Here is a 16,649-nt window from a genome sequence, read left to right on the forward strand (position 1 = left end):
ATGGCGATCAATGGGGTGATAGATGTCACAGGCAGATCGCCCTCACATCCAGCATTGACCAAGTAAAAAGAGTTGGAGAAGCTTTTCCTCACTTGCATAAATGTGCTCTTACGAACCTATTTTTGAATCTTGTTTTATTCACTAAATTCAATAATATAAAAAAGCTACCAAATATAAACTGAAATTAATATTCAGCCCAGTGAGCAGAGATTAAAGAGAAAAAATAGAATCAACATTTATGACAAAATACATAAACTCAAGATAAAGACTCAAAATATGGAGCTGTAATTAAATATGTCATAACTCTAAAATAAATAGCTGACACATTTTTCCATATAGTACATTTTAAACTGAACCATAAAAAGATTCAATCTTTCAAAATTGATGCTTGCATAACTGTAAAGCTGACTATCAATCAAGTTTATGAAATACTCTAGAGAAATAATAACGGAATATCCACCAATTACACTTACAGAGTTTGGGAGAAAAACAAATCTAGTAACTGAAAATGAAATGCTTTTTCATTTCCTAGTTCTGAAATGGCCTGCAATGTTTCAAACACATCAAAATTCACATTTCCATTTTATGTTATATACATGAGAACATAAAACACTTTGGGGGCGGGGGTAGACCATAAATAGATTCATTGCTATGGTACTGAATTCTGTTTGAATGGTTATTTCTCAGTGAAGAGAATAGACTAATCAAAGTATATTAATCTTGTTCTTCTAGAAGTATAAATATTCATAATATTTAAACAGGTATTAGCAAATGAAAAGTCTATCTTATATACGAGATAAACTTTTCATTTGCTAATACCTCTATAAATATTATAAATATTTATAAAAGTAGTCCTCGACTTACAATAGTTCATTTAGTGACCATTCAAAGTTACAATGGCACTGAAAAAAGTGACTTATGACATTGTTTACACTTGTGACGGTTGCATCCCCATAGTCATGTGATTTACATTTGGATGCTTGACAACTGGTTCTTATTTATGATGGCTGCAAAGCCCTGGGATTATGTGATCATCTTTTGTGACCCTCTGAAAAGGCAATGGGAAAGCCAGATTCACTTAACAGTGGTGTTACTAATTTACAACTGTAGTGATTCACTTAACAAATGTGAAAAGTCATAAAATGAGGCAAAACTCAATTCACAAATTTCTCATTTAGCAACATAAATTTTGGGCTTAATTGTTGTAAGTCAAGGACTACCTGTATTTCTAGAAGAACAAGGCTAATATCCTTTGATTAGTCTATTCCAGTGATGGCGAAACTTTTAGAGACCGAGTGCCCAAACTGCAACCCAAAACCTAGTTATGTATTGTCGGGTGCCAGGTGGGCATGGCCCATTGGGTGGGCGTGGCTGTGGTGGTAACGGCACACTGGGTGGGACTAAAAAGTTCAATTAATCAACTCCAACTTTGCAAGATCTTTTTTTTCCCCGTGAGAAATTGAAGTTGATTGATTGAACCTTTTTTTCCCCTACACTATTTATTTAAGCCTGCACAAACCTATACATCTGATAGGTTTTTTAAAAAAGAAACCCTAAAATATTTTCAAGACTTAATTACTGATGCTCTAATTTATTGTTCAGAATCTTCATTTTACTAAGGTGAGAAAAGTACAAGCCTATGCATTATTAATTCAGCTGTTCTGTTTGTTTTATACTAATACAGCCTGTAATAACACAAGATTGCAAGGAGAATTTTTCTTTTATTTGTTAATGCATTATAAACTACATCAGCTACACATTTTAATGCTTGCAAAGTCAATTACAAATGGACTTCTTTCCCACTGCCAAATTTTTCAGAAACAAACTTTTAACTTGCCCATCTTTCTGAATTAATTCTTTACATTTTCCTTGTAGCATAATACAATAGTTCCTGTGCACCATGAAACTGGGTATCTTGAATGTTCAAAATTGTATTTTCATGACTACCTTGGAACCTGAACTTTAGTGGTCTATTAAATATCAGCAATTACATATAGCCTAGCACAGGGGTAGGCAACCTTGGCGCTTTTATGACTCATGGACTTCAACTCCCAGAATTCCTGAGCCAGCCATGCTAAGCATAAGACACCATTCACATATCAGAATCTAATGCCAATGAAGGAAAATATTTGTAGCTCAGGGTTGAAATGAGGGGTCCTTGGTGCTCTCTGAGCTTGCTCGTTTTCTTGCAGACATTTCATTACCCTAACTAGGTAACATTATCAGTGTTAGTAAGGAAAACCAAAAGACCCAACAACCCCAGAAGAAAAAACAGGAATCATCTACAATATACAATGTAACAACTGCAACAACCACTATGTAGGACAAACAGGCAGAAGACTGGCAGAACGCATCCATGAACACCAACTGGCAATCAAAGGCATGACAAAAATTCTTTAATTTCATAACATATAAGATTTAACCATAGTTTCAACTGGGAAAATATGACAATCCTAGACCAGGCCAACTCCAAAACTGTCAGGGAATTTCTAGAAGCCTGGTGCTCTGACAAATCAGCCATCAATAGATACATATACATTAACAACATCTATAGACTATGCAAAAGAGATGATCAACTAGCCCATGGGTCGGCAACCCATGGCTCTGGAGCCGTATGCGGCTCTTTCTGCCTGCTCCCAATCTTCTCCACCATTTGCAGAGGCAGAGACAGATACCAGAGACAGAGGCACTTGCATTTACCTTCTCTCTCTCTCTCTCTCTCTCTCTCTCTCTCTCTCTCTCTCTCTCTCTCTCTCTCTCTCTCTCTCTCTCTCTCGGACATGGCCCCTTGTAGGGCTCCTGATTATCCCTGCACCCGGGTGCCCCACCCCCTGGGAGAAGTGCGGCCAGGAATTCCCTTTCCCGGGCTGGCCCCGTCCGAGGCGCACGTGGCTGGCCTGTGATCCCCAGCCAGCAAGCCGATTTAAAGCCAGCCCAATCAGCTTGTTGGAGAAGAATGTGTGGTGAGCAGAAGATTGGGGGGGGGAGAGAAAAAGAGGGAAGGAGGGAGAAGGGAAGTGCAAGTGCCTGTCTATGTCTCTCTCTGTGTGTCTCTGTCTGTCTCTCTCTCTCTGTGTCTGTCTCTCTCTCTCTCTCTCTGAGAGCGATCGCAAGCTTGCTGCCTTCCCAGGCTCTCAGGCCCCATTCCAGGACACCATCCCCAGAAGTTCCCTTCCTGGCTGGGCACTACCCAAAAAGACCGAAGTAGTGGCGTCAGGGTCGGCGGGCAGGGCACCAGCAGGTGACAAGTCAGATGGGCGTCGCATCACCTTGGCTCTTGCCAGCAGCTAGTTTGGAAAGAGAATTTGGGGAAGGGGAGATGCTGTTTTCCTCCTGGGAAGGCAGAATGGGGGAAAACAGGCAAAAACGGGGAGTTTTCCCAGCCAGCCATTCCACCCCTTCCTGATTTTATGCCACATTCAAAAAAACCCAAGCCTGGCACTGCACAGGGTTTGCACCTTGACACTCTCACAGCCTCCTCGCTTGCCCCCCTCGCAACTGCACCGAAGCTTCACAACAGCACTCGGAGTAATGGGGAAGGGGGCTGTCAGGACTCAGCAGAAGCGCCAGGATCAGCGCCAGGCTCCAGCTGGACCTCAGCACTGATCCTAGCACTTCTGAGCCCAGAAGAAGCGCCAATCAGCTGGAAAGTTGCAACTTCTCCAGGGTCTTGTGATTTACATTCAGGCAACTGATTCATATTGGCAACTGATTCATATTTATGACGGTCACAGTGTCCCAGGGTCATGTGAAGTGACCAAAACCTGCTGCAACCACCCAGCAGACGGGGGGAATAAAAACCAAACACCACCACCCATCCCCGCTGCCAATCTTCAACAGAAATGCTCACAACAATGAAAACCTCGGACAGGAGGAAGAGTACCACTGGGTGGACAGGCAGGTGTCTTGCTCGGCTGTGGCTTGGGGGGCACTTTTTTCAGTGCCACTGTAACTTCGAACAGTCACTAAGCGAACTGTTGTAAGTCGAGGACTACCTGTACTTCATCACTTTTTTCCTTTCTTCTTTTTTGGTCATCAGGTTTTTGACACCTTGCTAGGCAACTGGTAGTACTAGGACACAGGTCGGCAACCCGCGGCACCGGAGCCGCATGCGGCTCTTTGAGCCGTCTCCTGCGGCTCCCAGTCGCCCAGTGCACGCGCACCTCTTTGAACGGGCAGTGGTGCGCACGCACCTCTCCAAATGGAGAGTGGCACCGCCCGTTCCGAGAGGTGCACGCGCACCTTTCCAAAGGGCGGAGATGCGCACGCACCTCTCCAAACCACCGCCGTCCCGTTTGGAGACCTGCTGTGTTTGTCAAACATGGACGAATGCGGCAGCTGTGCAAACAGGACAGCGGTGGTTTGGAGAGTGCGCGCACACCTCTCCCAAGCCGCCGCCATCCTGTTCGGAGACCTGCCGCGTTCGTCAAACATGGACGAACGCAGTAGCTGTGCAAACAGGACGGCGGCGGTTTGGAGAGTGCACGCGCACCTCTCCCAAGCCGCTGTCGTGTTCGGAGACCTGCCGCGTTCATCAAACATGGACGAACGCGGCAGCTGTGCAAACAGGACGGCGGTGGCTTGGGAGAGGTGCGCGCACACTCTCCAAACCACCGCCGTCCCATTTGCACAGCTGCCGCGTTCGTCCATGTTTGACGAACGCGGCAGGTCTCTGAACAGGACGGTGGCGGCTTCGGAGAGGTGCGCACGCACTCTCCAAACCTCTGCCGTCCCGTTTGCACAGCTGCCGCGTTCGTCCATGTTTGACGAACGCGACAGGTCTCCGAACAGGACGGCGTGCACCTCTCCAAAGGGGAGACCCGTCGCCGCGCAGGTGCCTCCCATTTTGCGCATGTGCAAAATGTTTTTGTGCATGCGCGTGAGTGGACACACGCACACACACTTTTTGCGGCTCCCACTTTTTTGTTTGTGTGATGGAACCAGTTCTGAGTGGCTCTTTTCCTTTTTTCGGTTGCCGACCCCTGTACTAGGATGTTGCCATATCCTAAAAGTGGTACAATGGGTGAAAAGGTTGAAAAGCCTTAAGTAAGGGAGAGAGAGAGGAAGGGAGGGAAGGAGAGAGAGAGAGAGAGAGAAGGGAAGCGCAAGTGCTTCTCTCTCTCTCTCTCTCTCTATCTCTCTCTCACACACACACACACACACACACACACACACACACAGAGTGGGGGAAGAGGACTGAAAGACCAAGGGCAGAAAGAGGGAGGCAGAGGGAAGGAGGGAGAACACTAAGGATCCCTCAGAACCTAATGTGTCCAAAACGGTCATTTAAGTTCTGTTTTTCCTGAATTTACATACTCGTGCTCCAAATCAGATTTAATATTTGCAAATAGTATTTGCAAAATATAAAATAGTGCAACAATACAGACTTATTTAGCAATGAACCTCGTTAATAGTATCATAGGATCACAGAGCTGGAAGAGACCTTGGAGGTCTTTGAGTCCAACTCCCAGCCCAAGGTAGGAGTCCTTATTCCATCAAAGTTTTGTTTACATTCCTGAAGTATTACATTACATTTTCTTATGCTCTCCCTCTTATTCCTATTTTTATATAATGTATTCTAAGTTCATCTTACCTGGGAGTGTTATTCTTTTCAAAAAGAAGTCAAGTCCTATGGTTTGCTTGTATTGCTTTCCAAAAGTATCGTGAACAAAACGAGTAGCTAAGGAGGTCTAAAAATAAAATATTTAATTTAGAAGCAATGAACAAAAAATCTAAATTTCAACTCTTATTATTTCTAATACTTTATTTCTTTTACTTATGGTAATATTAAGCAACTTTGTAATACTGCAAAAACTTTATTCATCATCACAGCTTTTAGGATCACTCAAATATTACTGTAACTAATCAATTAACTAAATACTAACAATAAATAAAAAATGTTGCAATTTGGAATATTAATCAAAGAAATTGCCACCTCCTGAAGCTCTGGCTACTCAACTGAAAAATACTGAGCAAGTGAATAAGGAAGAAAGAGGAATGCATATCTGTTCTTCATTCTTTTAAACACTGCTAGTGAAACATAAAAGAAAGCAATGAACGTTGTTACTGAAAAGAGGTTAGATCACTTTCAACAACAGTATCTCAACAATCCTTCTCACCATTCTATTTAAAAAAGTAACTCCCTGAAAACATGGAGTTGAACTAAATTTGAACTGTATCTCATCTTCAGGTCAAAAGGTATTTATTTTAGGGTTTTTTAATCTACTAATCCCTTCTTTATTATTATAAAGGAGATACAGGAATATAGCCAGCCGTACCAACAGGCTGAAAAATAGCTTTTATCCGTGGGCTGTTAGGCTTTTAAATGGGACATAATCTTATGCAGAATTGACTTGGGAGACCGGTGTGTGGTGTAGTTGGTTCACATGGTGTGGTAGAATGGAGGGTTTGTTGTCACTGTGTGTTGGGGGGAGAGAGCACGGGGGGAGGCTCAGTTAATCTCAATGTACACATGTTGTACTTTGACAATAAAGGTTTATATATGTTTATATATAAATTCAAAACAGTGAACATACTTAATACACCTTATATCTTTCCCCACAATAGCAACCCTGTGAGGTAAGTTGGACTGAGAGAGAGGAATTGGATCCAAGTCACCCATGTGTCTTCCATGCCTACAGTGGGACTAGAACTCCCAGCATAATGGCTTCTAGCCTAGTGCCTTCACTACTAGACTGAACAAGCTCTAGATCAAAGTTCCTTAAATGAAGAATGTATTATCACACAAAGCTTTCTAGTCCTGCCCTTCATTTAACTGACCTACAATCACTGTCTTTTCACTGAAGTTTTCTTCAGGCTTTTTGTCTTCAGAGTTTCACCTTCCCACAGTAAAATATTTCCAAATCTATTTTGAATTTGTATGTACACATATAACTTGTTTGACATATACATCCAGGAAAACTCATTTATACCTCACAGAAAAAAATTATCTGATGTATTATTATAAAACCAAATTATATTATCAGTTGGCAGGCCATTATTTCCTGCCGTAATTCCAAATACATTTTTCCCAATTTGCACATACAGGTACCTAATAATCAAAATGGATGTGAGCTTTACAGGTATTAACATATCCTGAATTGCACCCAAGCTAAGGAATATACCATTGGTAACTGCTTTCTCCTCACCTTTTCTACCATTAGAAAAGGAATTCAGACTTTCTTCTTCAGTAAAGTTTTACTTTTGAGTTTTACTAATAAAAGATTGCTTTCTCGGTGGACTTCTACTCAATACTAGATGGAAGGGCTCAGTGATGGGATGAGCTAAGGTCTCCCTTGCTAGTATGAGCAAATGGGGAGGAGGGCAGGTGGGACACAGCAGATATGAAGAAAGTGAACCAAATCAACACAGCAAACTTGAAAAGCAGCACTGTATGATCAAAAACACCTCATGGACACAGCTGAAACAACAACTTTGGATACCAAATGGTGAGAACCCAGGTCAGAACATACTGGATAGTCACTAAACCTTCACAAGCAGATCTGGAGCTGATGGTATAAACAGACAACAAGGGTAAAGACACTTATTCATTGAAAGTATCAGTACTGAAAGAATTCCTAGGTTTGCAATCAGAATATGGAAGATAGTATAATAGACTATAATATATAGTGAGGAAAAAATTATTTGCTCCCCTCATGATTTTGTATGTTTGCCCACTGGCAAAGAAAAGATCAGTCTATAATTTTAATGGTAGGCTTAACACTGAGTTAGAATAACAACAAAATAAATCCAGAAAAATATATTTCAAAAAAGTTATAGCGTATATTGATTTGGATTTTAATGAGTGAAATCAGTATTGACCCCTTCGCAAAACATGACTGAGTACTTGTAGGAAAACCCTTGTTGCCAATCACAGAGGTCAGACGTTTCTTGTAGTTGGCCACCAGGTTTGCACACATCTCAGGAGGGATTTTGTCCCACTCCTCTTTGCAGATCCTCTCCAAGTCATTAAGGTTTTGACGCTGACATTTGACAGCTCGAACCTTCAGCTCTCTCCACAGATTTTCTATGGGATTAAGGTCTGGAGACTGGCTAAGCCACTCTAGAATCTTAATGTGCTTCTTCTTGAGCTACTCCTTTGTTGCCTTGGCCCAGTGTTTTGGGTCATTACCATGCTGGAATACCCATCCATGACCCATTTTCGTCTCTCTCTCTCTCTCTCTCTCTGTGTGTGTGTGTGTGTGTGTGTGTGTGTGTGTGTGTGTGTGTGTTGCTCAATATAGCGGGGCCAAAATCAAAGTCCTCTCCACACCGCCCTAGTTCCACTTTGGGCAGACCAACAAGAGCCCTGAATTTCTGAAAAAAATTCCCAGTTGGAAAGGTCTTCAAAGGAGATGATGGATTTTGCATATTTGAGAGCAATGCCATTGCACACTACATCAGCAACGAAGAACTGTGAGGTACAACTCAAGAGGCAGCTGCCCAGGTCCTTTAGTGGATGAGCTTCGCTGACAGTGACATCGTGCCTCCAGCCAGCACCTGGGTCTTCCCCACACTTGGCATAATGCAATATACAGTAACAAGCAGGCTACGGAGTATGCCAAGGAGGAAGTGAAACGGATTCTGAGCCTACTTGATTCCCACCTGAAGACTTGCACGTTTTTGGTCGGAGAGCATATCACCCTGGCGGACAGCACAGTGGTCTGCACTCTGCTCTGGCTTTACAAGCAGGTTCTGGAGCCCACCTTCCACCAGCCTTACAAAAATGTGAACCTTTGGTTTGTGACTTGCATAAACCAGCCCCAGTTCAAGGCCATCCTGGGGGACTTGAAACTGTGTGAAAAGATGGCGCAATTTGATGCCAAGAACTTTGCAGAGAACCAGCCTAAGAAGAAATCCTCCAAGAAGGAGAAAACACCAAAGGAGAAGAAGAAAGCAGAGAAGAAAGAAGAGAAGAAGGCAGTAGAGGAATTAGATGAGTGTGAACAAGCCTGGGCAGCCGAGCTCAAATCCAAAGATCCATTTGCTCACCTCCCCAAAAGCCCCTTAAGCGGAAGTATTCCAAAGAAGATACCCTGAAAGTGGCCTCACTTCTGGGAGCACTTCAACAAAGGCAGTTGGTCCATCTGGTATGCAGAATACTGCTTTCCAGAGGAGCTGGCCTAGACTTTCATGAACTGCAACCTTATCACTGGCATGTTCCAACGTTTGGACAAACTGCACAAGAACGCCTTCATGTCCATCATCCTCTTCGGCACCAACAATGACAGCTGCATCTCCAGCATCTGGGTCTTCCGCGGACAAGAGCTCGCCTTCCCGCTGAGCCCTGACTGGCAGTTGGACTACGAATCCTACACCTGGCGGAAGATGGACCTGGACAGAGAGGAGTGCAAGGAGCTGGTGAAGGAGTACTTCACTTGGGAAGGTGACTTCAAGCACATCGGCAAAGCGTTCAACCAAGGCAAGATCTTCAAATGAGGCAGCAGGATGACACCATCCCCTCTCCCCCAAATACGGACATGATGAGGAACATCTCTCCAGAGCAGCTACCACCACTGCTGTTAAGGAAGACAAAAATTTAAACTGAAGACCGACTCAGGCAGCAGGAGAGGCAGTGACATTCTAAGCTGTACTTTAAAATCCTGAGCACAAAAAAATAAAATAAAATAAAATAAGGAGCACTCCCTTTAAGAGAGTGCTCCTAATCTCAGCTCGTTACCTCTATAAAAGACACCTGGGAGCCAGAAATCGTGCTGAGTGATAGAGGATCAAATACTTATTTCATTCATTAAAATGCAAATCAATTTATCTCTTTTGAAATGCATTTTTCTGGATTTTTGTTGTTATTCTGTCTCTCACTGTTAAAATAAACCTACTGTTAAAATTATAGACTGATTATTTCTTTGTCAGTGGGCAAATGTACAAAATCAGTAGGGGATCAAATAATGTTTTCCCTCACTGTATTTATTGGTATTTTAGAAACTCATCAAATATCAACCAATATTTTATTCTTAAAACAAAAATATAAGAATCTGACAATAATATTCAAGTTTACTGGCAAATAAGTTTTTAAAAGTGAAAGATATACATAAAGGAATAAAAAATATTGAAAGTCACATTATCACTAATATATAAAATATTAGTATACATTTTGTAGAGGTTTCTATGGAGCTAAACACTTCTGAAAACCTGCAAGACAAAAAAAATCAACTAGCATCTCAACAAACTGAATTACCCGGAATTATTTTTAATGGATGCTCGATACTTGAATACTTGAGATTTCATAATGGAAAGCTGAATACATTTTTAAAGCATTAACAATGGAAAATCTCCAAATCCTGATGGATTAACAGCCAAATTCTAAAAGGCATTTGAATATTCTTATGCCAGAATTTTTGTTATTAAGCAATGCACTATATCAGGAAAATTGTCGTCCCTTATCCTGGCACTGTTCTAATTCCCAAACGAAATAAAAAGACCAGTTAAAAGTTTCTTCTTATAGACCCATTTCTTTTAACCTTGATTATAAATTATTTATTAAACTATTTATATAATTACATATTTAAATTCTAACATTTATAATTTAAGCCAATCGTATTAGCTGTAATACCTAATCAATCAGGCTTTACTCCTAATCAATCAGGTTTTACTCCAAAAAGAAATATCTAGTCCTATGAAAAAATTGCTAAGTATTATTGATTTTTATAAAACCAACATTATCTTCCTTATCAATATGCTCATTAGATATCTTTTAAACTTTTGATTGTGTGGACAGATTATTTTCTTTATTGAAAAAATGTGGGTTTGTGGCGGAGAGAGGGGGTAAAGCATGGGAAAGGTTTTGAGACATACATCCTGGAGCTGCTGTCTTCGCATGCATGAGCTTTACTTCCTCAAAGCCTAGCAAGACTCAGCAGAGGCCTGAAGTCTCCTGATTACTAGCTGATCAGCGCAGAGGTCTACCCCACAAGCATGGCAAAAATGCCACCAGTGGATGAATCACTGTCTCCCTGATGTTTCAAAGCACCCATGTGCATAGGTTGTTTGGAAGCCTCTCCACCATGGTGTGGGCCTAATCTAGTTGGGCTCTTCCCCTTTGCTGGTTGTTTTTGGCTTTGCAAAGCTTTTTATTATTTATCTGCCTCCTTTTTGGACCCAGGTGGGTGGCAGGCCTCCCCGAGTCTCCCCCATCCAAGACACTCTGTGCTCCATTTAATAACTGCATCAAAGAGAGTAGGGATGAGATATAGTTAAGCAAGGCCATTTTGCTTAACAACCATCACAGCCTGCAACCATAATGGACAGGTTCCATTAAAGTCATAGGTCAAGGACTACCTGTAGTCAAGTACTCATTGAAACATTTAATGATAAAATTTAACTGGTATCTCAGATTCTCAAAATTTAGTTGGCAATTCAGGCATTGGGTTGAAATCTTGCTCTGTGGTGACTTGAAAAGGGATAAACCCAGTGCTTGTGTGTACAATGCTGTTATAAGCCACTTCAGCAAGTGCTGGTAGTTAATAAAGCACCTTAGGTATTGTTCTAGAACTGAATTTGTTTATTCTGTCCCACCATTTGTGTTTGTGGATGGTGATTAGAACTCAGGCCCTGATCTGTCCCCAAAAGTTCCAAAAATGCCCTCCAGAACTTTGAAGTGAATTGGACCCCTCTATAAAAAATTATGAGACATGGGGGCCCATGCAAGCAATATACATGATAGAGGAACAGTTTTGCCAGAGCTTTGGTGATGGGGATCTTCTGGCATGGAATGAAGTGGACCTGTTTTGAAAACAAATCAGCCGCTACCCAAATGACCATATTTCCCATGCTTTCTAGCAATTCTACTACAATTCTACTACCATATTTCCCATGCTTTCTAGCAATTCTTCTGCGCATGCCCATGATGGCGGAGGTGCTGGGCTGAGCTCCGTGGAATGTTTCCAGTTTTGGCGTCCTTACCGGTCTTCTGGGGTTCCTGTGAGCCCGCGAAGATGTTTTTCCTCTGTGTCGTGGCTCGGAGAGTTGATTGATCTGAGAGAGAGAAGAGGCGGCATGTTGTTGGAGTTGCAGCCCTCCATTTTCCAACTAAGCTTCGGTGTCTTCATCTCGGAGGCCCTGGTGGAGCTGGGAGGAGCCGCGGCTTGGAGGGCTCCGAATGGTGGATCCTCGGGGCCGATAGAGCCGCGGCCTAGAGTGGCCTCCGATATACCCGTTTGCTGAAATGGAGACTGACTCGGCGTTGGGATAGAACGGTGATCGACAGCGAGCGGAATGGGGAGCGTTTTGCAGGCTCGTGGCCTCTGCGCGGTCTGTGGAGGATTGTTTGAAGTTATTTTGGCCTGTTTTCGACCGGGGAGGCCTGCGGCTGGCGTGGGATTGCCTGACTTCTGGTGCTGTGTGTGGCTGGCTGGGCGACGTGCTTTTTGCCTCTGGTTTTCAGCCCCCTGCATCGGGGTCCATCGATCTGCCGTCCGGCGTCTCCTGCTCTCCCCGCTTTGCTCTTCCCGCCTTGAGATGAACTCTGCTCTCCAACCTAACTATGGTTACCCTCAAGTTAACCCTGATAACTGCTGCTCTTCTCTTTCTCTCTCTATGGTCCCTACTGAAGCAAGAAGGTCCTGGACGAGCCTCTGTGAGGGCGGCTCGTATATGTTATCATCTGTACCAACCAACTACCATCTGCTGCTTCCCTAGAGGTGAGAGATCTAGGGAGGTATGCCTTTCTGAGTTGGTATTTGTCCATCCCATGGTAGATCTGGGCCCTTCGTGAGAGGGAGGTGCCTGTTCTATTTTGGAGTCATCTGATTGGTACCCAGCTCAGTGGCAGGGAGCTGGTGAATTGGACACTCTTGACCTTGGACACTCTTGACCAGCTTTTCAGCTTTCCAACTTTTGACTGATGGACTGCCTGACTGGACTCCCCCGGACTAATGGTTTTATCTTACTCCAGCACAGCCTTACTGGCGCTCAGGGGTGCCCCCCTCTCCTGGGTGCGACCCACCTGCCTTTCCATCGGACCTCTTGATGACGGGCCCAATTATTGGGACCCCGAGAGATGGCTGGGCAGGGACAGGAGCCTCTCTTCAAATTTAACAAGAGGCCCCTGGTGTGTTTTTTAGCTAAATGTTTTGAGGGGTTAGGGAGGGGGTGGGTTTACCGGCTCGGTTGGAAACTAGGGGGGTTCCGCCAACCGTTTCTCAGACCAGGTCAGGGATTGATCGCGCCGTGGTGGGAGTTGGGCTGGGGGCCTACGGGGCCCCGGGGCGGGGTGTGGGATTATCTATTCCCACGGCGGTTGGGAATGGCCACAGGTGTAGGAACAGAGGGCCACATCAATTCCCGGGGGTGCGTCCCCGCTGTCTTCAAGCAGTGATGCGCTCCGACCCTCTGATTTCAGCACGTGGTACCGGGAGCGAGGATGTGCAGCCACCTGAGCTCAGGCTCGTGTATTTCAATGCCAGGTCCGTTATGAATAAAGCACCTCTCATCCGTGATCTGATTGAGGAGCATGCGGACCTGGCTTGCATCACGGAGACCTGGTTGGGCCCAGAGGGCGGAGTCCCCCTGGTTGATCTTGCCCATCAGGTTTCCGGGTGCTGCACCAGCCTAGGGCTCAGGGTAGGGGCGGTGGAGTGGCAGTTGTTGTGAGGGAGACCCTATGTCCGCGGGAGGCCACCACAGTCCAGATAGCCGGGTGTGAGTCCCTCCTCCTGAGATGTGGTCCCAGAGCTCAGTTGGGCTTGCTGCTGGTGTACGTTTCACCTAGACACGTGGCAGCAGCCCTGCCTGAGCTTCTCGATATCCTCTCAGGGTTGGTGGTTGAGTTCCCCAAACTTATAGTTTTGGGTGACTTCAACCTACCATCCCTGGGGGGATCATCTGAGTTAGCTCGGGAGTTCATGGCTTCCATGACGGCCATGGACCTGAAGCAGGTTATTCTGGGCCCAACTCACGGGAGGGGTCACACGCTCGATCTGGTTTTTCTATCCGGACGGTGGTTAGATGATCTTGGGGGGGGGTTCCCCAATTAATTTACCCCTGTCATGGACCGATCATCATCTCCTGCGGATGGTCTTCCGTTTTGCCACTCCCTGTCGTGGGGTTGCTGAGCCAACAAGATGGTTCCGCCCTAGGCGCCTTATGGACCCTGAGCGGTTCCAAACGGCACTTGGGCCCCCACCTGCCTCCTTTGCTCACAGCTCGGTCGATGCCTTAGTGGAAGCCTGAGAAAGGGCAGCCACAGAGGCACTCGACCAAGTTGTACCAATGCGGCCCTTGACCCGACGCAGATCCCAACGGGCCCCATGGTTCTCCATGGAGCTCCGTGAGATGAAGCGTCGGAGACGGGGCCTAGAGAGCTGTTGGAGGTCCAGCCGATCCGAATCCGACTGGTTACGACTAAGGTCGTTTACGAGAACTTATCTCGCAGCGTTGAGGGTGGCTAGGTCTAACCACTTTGCCACCCTCATCGCGTCCGCAGATAATCGCCCGGCCGCCCTGTTTAGGGTAACTCGCTCTCTTCTTAATCAGGAGGTAAGGGAGGAACCCTTGCAGGGTCAAGCCGAGGAATTTAGCCGATTTCTGTCGGACAAAATCGCTCGGATCCGGACCGGTTTGGACTCCGACTGGGCAGAGTCTGACGAAGCCTGCCTTGGACCCAGCAATTTTAAACAACTATCGTCCGGTCTCCAACCTTCGCTTTTTGGCGAAGGCTGTTGAGAGCGTGGTGGCACAGCAGCTCCCTTTGTTCTTGGATGAAGCTGACTACCTAGACCCGTACCAATCGGGTTTCAGGCCCGAGTACAGCACGGAGACGGCATTGGTCGCGCTGGCGAATGATCTCTGGCGGGCTCGGGACAGAGGTTGCTCCTCTGTCCTAGTCCTTTTAGACCTCTCAGCAGCTTTTGATACCATCGACCATGGTATCCTGCTGCGGCGTCTCAGGGGGTTAGGAGTGGGAGGCACAGTTCTCCAGTGGTTCTCCTCTTACCTTCTGGGACGTTCGCAGTTGGTGTTGGCAGGGGGGCAGAGATCGACCTTGAGACCTCTCATTTGTGGAGTTCCTCAGGGATCGGTTCTCTCGCCTCTCCTGTTCAACATCTATATGAAGCCGCTGGGTGAGATCATTCGTGGTTTTGGAGTTGGGTATCACCAATATGCTGATGATACCCAACTTTTTATTTCTACCCTAAACCACCCCAGCAATGCCCTCGACGTGATGTCCCGTTGCCTGGAGGCGGTCCGGGTCTGGATGGGGAGGAACAGGCTTCGACTCAACCCTGACAAGACTGAGTGGCTGTTCGTGCCGGCATCTCGGGAAATTCCGATTATCCCATCATTGGCCATGGGGGGTGAGCTATTACCCCCCGTAGATAGGGCCCGCAACTTGGGGGTCCTTCTAGATTCACAGCTCTCTTTGGAAGAGCATATTGGAGCTGTGACTAGGGGGGCCTTTCCAGGTTCGCCTGGTGCGCCAGTTGCGGCCCTATCTAGACCGGGATGCCTTGCGCACAGTCACTCATGCGCTCGTGACCTCTCGTCTAGACTACTGTAATGCTCTCTACATGGGGCTGCCCTTGAGGTCCACCCGGAGACTCCAGCTGGTGCAGAATGCAGCCGCGCGAGTTGTGTTGGGAGTTTCCCGATACTCCCATGTTACACCTTTGCTCCGCGAGCTGCATTGGCTGCATTGCTCTCCGGGTGAGGTTCAAGGTGTTAGTGATGACTTACAAAGCCCTTCATGGCATGGGTCCGGATTACCTACGGCAACACCTGCGGCCAGCGTCAACTTCCCTCCGTCCAGTGCGCTCCCACAGAGAGGGCCTCCTCAGGGTGCCGCCGATCAAAGAATGCCGATTGGTGACCCCCAGGGGGAGAGCGTTCTCTGTGGGCGCGCCAGATCTTTGGAACAGCTTACCGGTTGAGCTCCGGACGGCCCCCGACCTTCGCTCCTTCCGGCGCGATCTCAAAACTTTCTTTTTCGAACAAGCTGGCCTGGTCTGACGGGATGGGGTTGGGTTTTTATAAATAGTTTTAATTGTAATATGTATTAATTTTAAGGGCATAATGTTTAATGGCTTTTTAATTTTTGTATAATATTTTTATTGTGTATTGCCCTGTTCACCGCCCTGAGTCCTTCGGGAGAAGGGCGGTATAGAAATCAAATTATTAAATTAAATTAAAATCCATATAAATCTCTCTCCAAGGTGCTGAAGGCTCTGCCACTGGTTGCAGGAGGCCAAGCATTTTTCCTTGCCTCCGTTTACCTGCTGCACAGGTCGGGCAACTAGACACATAGCTTTCAATGTCCTTTTTAAGGAAAGGCCACCAAAATTGTCTCCTTAAGAGGTACAGCATTTTTACAAACCCAAGGTGTCCTTTCAATTTCAAATCATGGCAGGTCTGCATAGTTTTCAGTCTCTGAATGGCTGAGATGTACAATTTCCCTTCTACACAGGCCAGCCCTTCCTATACTGAGCAAATGTTCTTGTGGTTAAGGAACCGCTCATGTTTCTCTAGGGCTTTTTGAAGACCAGGGTAGCATTTTTCTTGCACTCTTGTGATTACTCGGGCCACTAATTACCATGCTAGGAGCAAAGGTTTGACCACTTCTGGGTTTTCACTATTATATTGTGGTAGCAGCAAAAGGGCACTGGCTAGGAAACTTTTTTCCCCAATAAAAATAAATA

The 16,649-nt window shown here is 45.5% G+C and overlaps 1 protein-coding gene and 1 pseudogene across 7 annotated transcripts in view; one reads left to right on the top strand and one right to left on the bottom strand.

Moving 5' to 3' along the window:
• Positions 1-16,649, bottom strand: part of RAB28 (RAB28, member RAS oncogene family) — a 175,169-nt gene that overhangs the window by 128,326 nt on the left and 30,194 nt on the right. The window contains exon 2 of one of the 6 annotated variants that reach the window (XM_083366946.1): positions 5,594-5,690. The exons of the other annotated variants lie outside the window; for them this stretch is intronic. Within the exon in view, the coding sequence (XP_083223072.1) occupies positions 5,594-5,690 (97 nt within the window). The remainder of the gene's footprint in view (positions 1-5,593; positions 5,691-16,649) is intronic. 6 annotated transcript variants of the gene reach the window in all.
• LOC310642924 (elongation factor 1-gamma-like) lies at positions 8,239-9,481 on the top strand (annotated as a pseudogene). The gene has a single exon. The product of its transcript is annotated as an elongation factor 1-gamma-like (transcript).

The sequence above is a fragment of the Vipera ursinii genome (assembly GCF_947247035.1).
Source record: "Vipera ursinii genome assembly, chromosome: 7".
NCBI lineage: Eukaryota > Metazoa > Chordata > Lepidosauria > Squamata > Viperidae > Vipera > Vipera ursinii.